We start from the raw sequence: 5,863 nt of genomic DNA on the forward strand, positions 1-5,863 counted from the left end.
TAGGCTAAGTTCTCTCAGATTTATGTTATTAACATAATTATTTTTCATAATGTTTGAGAAATGCTATACAGAAAAGCTGCATGATGTAACAGGCAGGTTTCATCTGTTTTATCATTTGAGCTCTTGAAGGAGCTCAGCTCTATTACATCAATACTTGGACTGTGGCACACGTTTTATTAGTAACAGTGCTTCTGCTTGGTCTGTAGAGACAGTGATGGTGAAGAAACTGTCTGTTCCGCTGCAAATTCTGTTTCTCCTGAAGCTATTCTAATATTTGCTTTATATTGCAAAGGAAGGTACAATTCATAGAAAAGAAGCTGAAGTCGGGCAAAGTGAATCAAGCTGTCTTACATTGGATTTCTGGCTATACATCAGGGATATATACAGATAGGTGGCAGTGGCTGGTTCAAGCAGATTTGCTGACAATTTCAATTCACCTTAAGAGGGGGATAACTGGTTTTATTTTGTAAAAACACAGTTAATAAAAATGATTTTCGAATGGCTTTTTTTGATACAAGTGCTGTTTGAAGTATTCTACTGAAGCATATTTAAAATTAGTAACATTTAACATTTCTGTTTTGTATCAGACTTCACATTTGTACAAACATGTGCATGTGCTCAAATATGACTTCCATTCATTTTCTTTAATATAGTCTTCGAATGTAAGAAGAAAGAATGAAGATGCGACTGCTACTGTAAAATTAAGCAACAAAGCCCAAATTCAGCCTTACTATAATCCAGCTGCAGTAGAGTTACTGTGTTAGCTAAAACTATTAGTTGTACTTGGACCCCTTAGGTCTTTTCAACTCCATAATACATTGATCCATATGTTTTTGGTGGGATCCTCCCTTAATGTCAACGTTATTTTGGCACGATCATTTGATAGAAACTTGTAAAATGTTTTTCCTGTGGGTCTCAGCCAAGATCTGTTTTCATTTGCACCTGCTTACTGCTTTAATGTCACCTGGAGTGAATTGAACTTCTGAAGTTCGATGAATGTTGGGTTTATAGCGCATATTTCTTCACTATATGCTGGAATCTGAATTAATCAGAATACACTATTAATGTATTTTGTCTTTCGGTACATATAGGAGAAATGGGAGACAAAGGACAGAAAGGTAGCATGGGACGGCATGGAAAAATTGGTCCTATTGGTTCAAAAGGTATGCTTTGTGCAATTGCTTCTCCATTTGTGTTTCAGATTAAAAAAAAAAAAAAAGTTATCATTTCGGTTTGGTTAGCTACTCTCAGACTTCATCATAGATGTCTGACTACAATATGAGGTACTCCCTATTGACTGAGATCTGTCAAGCAGTTATTTTTTGCTCTGATAGCAGCATTAAGATCTGAGCATCCTGGTTTATGGTTAAATAAAGAAGTTCACATCCTGACAGATAAGTGTGGACAGTAAAGAGAAGTAGATGGGAAGACACACTGTATTTTGGTATCCTTCTAGGAACCACAGTACCTGAATTCTAGCCTTGCGTACGCCACAGGCTTGGTCATTTGGACCAACCATGTTTACCTAAGCATCTGGATTATGAATCTAGATTTAGATCTAGATCTAGTGTATAGAGCCCTTTTTGACTACGAGATCTGAATGTATTGCTTCTGTGAAGTTCACAAAAAAGAATCGCTATCAGTATATGTTCTTTTCGTTCAATAGCTTTGGTTTGCTTTTTTTGTGGATTGACTGGGACGGAAACATTTTTATTCTTCCTTAGGCATTTTTCTGCTTTTCACACTTGCCTATTAGTAGAGGGGGGAAAAAAAAAAGTGTTTAACTGTTAATGAAAAAACCTCCTTAAATTTATATTCTTTTTCATATTTTAGGTGAAAAGGGAGATAATGGTGACATAGGACCACCAGGTCCTAATGGTGACCCAGGTAAACCTATGACATACTTTGTCTACGATGTGAAGGATTTAAGAACATGCAGGTGTCATCACCAAAAATGTGTCTTTTAAAATACTGAGAAATCATGATAAATAAATATTTAGATAGCTACTCCTCACAGCCACTCTGATATTTTCAAATTACTTAAAAAAAAATAAAATAAAATAAAATTGAAGTTGCTGGACATATAGTGTATTTGTTCAAACAGTGTCTCAGAGCTACTCAGAAGTTTGATGAATACAATGGGAATGAAGTGTAACTGTCAGTATCATTCACCACTGATGGAAAGGGAAATCTCTGTATAGTCTGCTCAGAATTCCAGCCGACACAAAGGAGCAGGTCAGAAGATCATGCCCCTCCACTGGGTATCATTGCAGGAGTTTACCAGGAACATAGATCCTCCAGAAGAAAAGGTGGAAATCTGGCAAAAGAAATGTAAGCCTTAGAAAAGTGGATCCTGATTTTGCCCATTTTTATTCCTTCCTAGCAGAGTGCACTAAAGGTGCATCAGTTAGTTTCTTATGAGAAAATAATTTGTCACTCAATTCTTGAGCCAGGTATTGTCTTGAAGGACAGTCTTGTAGTCCAACTACTTGGTACTTAGAGTTAGGTATCTACACTGAGTAATTGCGTAGTCAAGTGCAGATTTGAATAATTGCATATAGAACTGGAAACTGTAATTGATTCTCTTTTTGAGATCTGAACTCATAGAAGTAACAATTATCCTTTTAGTATTCTCATTCAGATTATCTTTGTCAAATCAATATCAATTTGGCATAATAGATGTCTTTCTATTCTTTGACTGGAAGAGGTACAGTAACTTCCGTATTTGAAAAGTGCAGAATTGCATTTTACAGCTAATTATGTGCATTACATGGTTGGAACATTAGCCTTTTTGATCTACTGTTTTAGATTCCTTATGAGGAACAGGTGAGCAAGAAACTAGATTTTTGCTCTGGATAAAGTGCTTTTTGGAAAGGACTGAAGATGATAATTTCACCCAAATGTGAAGTTTTGATAAACATAGTGTTTTTTTTTTGTTTTTTTTTGTTGTTGTTGTTGTTTTTTTTTACAGAGGATATCTCTCTGTGTTCAGATTAGCCATAATGCACAGAACTGAAGCTTCAGAGGAAAGGAAATGTCATGGTTAGGTTCAGACAACTGTGAGAATCATGATGGCACGTATTAGCAAAGGCTACAGGTTTTGGACCATTACTTGTGAAGCAGATGTCCCCCAGTCCTGCCCAGCTGGGCCTTTTCATGAAGTTATTTAAATAATTTCTGAATTTAGACAGCTTTTTGACTTCAGCATGTCTGTTTCATTTCATAGGCATCCCCTGTGAGTGTAGCCAGCTAAGGAAGGCTATTGGTGAAATGGATATCCAAGTGGCCCAGCTGACGACAGAACTGAAATTCATAAAAAATGGTAGGCTAACTTTATATATTTTCCTTTCTCATTGCCACATTTTAACGGTGGAATTGCTCGTAGAGAGTATCACCATGCATTGGATTTGTGAAGCTATTTTGGGGTGTACAGTAAGTTGGTTTATAGAAATGCGAGTGCTCACTTTTCAGCACTGCCCTCCCCCGCAGCTGTTGCTGGTGTGCGTGAGACAGATAATAAGATTTATCTGCTGGTGAAGGAAGAAAAAAGATACAAGGAAGCCCAGCTCTACTGCCATGGAAGAGGAGGGACACTGAGCATGCCCAAGGATGAGAATGCCAACAATCTGATTGCCTCGTACATCAACCAAGCTGGGCTCACCAGAGTTTTCATTGGGATTAACGACCTAGAGAAAGAGGGAAATTTTGTCTATTCTGACCGGTCACCCATGCAGACCTTCAACAAGTGGCGCAGTGGGGAGCCCAACAATGCCTACGATGAGGAGGACTGTGTGGAGATGGTGGCATCTGGAGGGTGGAATGACGTTGCATGTCATATTACTATGTATTTTGTATGTGAATTTGATAAAGAAAATGTGTAAGCTTGTTGGCTCTTTATTTTAAGAAAAGTTTTTAAGCAGGTTGTATAAGTTAGCCCATGTTTATAGAGTACAATTAATATTTTACACATATGTGACATCAGTGTTGTACAGCTGTAAATACAATTTAGGTATTTCAAATATCAGTATTTACCCTTCAGAAGGGAAGAGCACTGATGAGTAAGATATAGATTGGTTTTTTCTGTAGAAGAGTGTATGTATTTAGAGAAAACTGTAGTTTGGGGCTAAATTCTGCCCTCAAAGCATTTAACACGTGTGATGGTGTGAATTTGGCCTCTAGTTTTCAGAGTGATCATTTCTGAAGAAATAGATTCTTAATATTCTTTTATCTTAGCAAATTTAATAGTTATAGATGTTAATTGCTTGTAGCACAACAGGGATACTCCAGCAAGAAGGCAAATAATTTGTATACTCCAGTTAATTACTGTAAGATTTTTGGATGTAAAGGTGTTACAATTCCATTTCGTTTTTTTTTTTTTTTAAGTTAGCCAAGCCTGGTCAACAAATCAGGAGTCCTGCCAATTTTGTACAGTTTCTTTATTAAAATATTCACAGATATATCATGAGGAGGCCCTGCAGTAAACAGTTCTAGTGCTGGCAGAGGATTAACTTCATGTAATTCAGTACAGAAAGAGGGATCCATGCCAGATGAGTGCTTTGGGATTGGGTAAAGGTAAAAGATTGTGGTTTTCTGCTATCTTTAGTTGAAAATGATTCAGTAAATGAACTGTTTAAGGCCTCAAATAATTTTTTTTAAGTGTTTCCCATTTGTTAAAGATGATCTTGGTACATCATGTTACAAAACAAACAAAATACTGACCCTTGACTGTTTAAGGCAAATTACACTAGTGGACAACAAATCTCACAGAAGTGGTTTAGCTAATTGTTTTGGCAGGAAAACAGACTACATTGTGACTCAGATTGCGAGAGTGACCTCCTGAAAAGCAGCAAGATTGCCCAAAATTCTCCTGTTTTTGTATATAGCAATAACGTGATTTTGCACAAATAATTTATGTACTCAATTTACAATTACATGTGATGGAAAATGTGATGTATATTTTAAGAAGTCAGCAACATAATTTCACAAAGGAAATGAATTACTTTGGATCTTCCTAGGAGCCAGTTGCATGACATCTTATTCTCACTGTTAGGCATAGAAAGATGACTACAGTCTCAGACCGTGTTTTTTTTTTTTTCAGCAATACCCTACACAATGTTTTATGCTGTTTTTTTTAAGGAGAAATGTTCCTTTGTATAACATAGCAATCAGTATACTTATCTGATAATTATGGGAGATTGGATCTGGCTTGTGGTTCCACAACAAGACAAGACCAACTGAAATCAATGATAAAGTGCCGTGGTACATAACCAGCAGTCAGACAATTCTGTTCATATCCACAGTCTAACAATATTTGGTGTGATGCTATTATTAAATACCTAATAAAACGAACTATTTTGTTTGATATATTTACTCTGTGAATTTGAATCCATTATACATATGTTTGATATTGGTGTTGAAAATCAGTAGCAGATTCCTATGGTATTTGAATATCGCAGCTCCAGAGCAACTAATTCTAAGAAATAAATGGTTCTTTGACTGCTTCACCTTCTTTCTTATGAAGCTAGGCATGACTCCTTGTCATGGTTTCATGATTTTTCATTATCGGTATTCCACATCATAACATCATGCAATGCACTGGGGGTTTGACTGCTGATGCTCAAGTTCCGGGTGCCTGTCCAGCGGAGAAGAGCAGCTACGTTTCCCCAGGGGGCTTTGCGGTCAGCGAGGAGATATAACTCCCGGCAAGGTCACCTGATGCTCTCTTCTCTGCCTGCGCTGCTTCGCTTGCGCTTCTCTGCCTGCGCTGCTTCGCTTGCGCTTCTCGCCTGCGCTTCTCTGCCTGCGCTTCTCATCTCAGCGTTGTGGTAAGGCCGATCCACTATCAATTTCACATTCTCTCTCC

General features: G+C 37.4%; 1 protein-coding gene across 2 annotated transcripts; it reads left to right on the forward strand.

Moving 5' to 3' along the window:
- Window positions 1–1,067: 1,067 nt before the first annotated feature.
- Window positions 1,068–5,366, forward strand: COLEC11 (collectin subfamily member 11). 2 transcript variants are annotated; one of them, XM_010707936.3, is made up of 4 exons: window positions 1,068–1,163; window positions 1,834–1,887; window positions 3,227–3,322; window positions 3,472–5,366. In XM_010707936.3, the coding sequence occupies exons 1-4, from the start codon at window positions 1,097–1,099 to the stop codon at window positions 3,879–3,881; spliced, it is 627 nt and encodes a 208-aa protein (XP_010706238.1). In that variant the 5' UTR covers window positions 1,068–1,096; the 3' UTR covers window positions 3,882–5,366. The 2 variants fall into 2 exon arrangements, with proteins under 2 accessions (XP_010706238.1, XP_010706239.1); XM_010707937.2 differs by having other exon boundaries at window positions 3,490–5,366.
- The last annotated feature ends 497 nt before the right edge of the window (window positions 5,367–5,863 follow it).

This window comes from Meleagris gallopavo, chromosome 2 (genome assembly GCF_000146605.3).
Source record: "Meleagris gallopavo isolate NT-WF06-2002-E0010 breed Aviagen turkey brand Nicholas breeding stock chromosome 2, Turkey_5.1, whole genome shotgun sequence".
Lineage (NCBI taxonomy): Eukaryota > Metazoa > Chordata > Aves > Galliformes > Phasianidae > Meleagris > Meleagris gallopavo.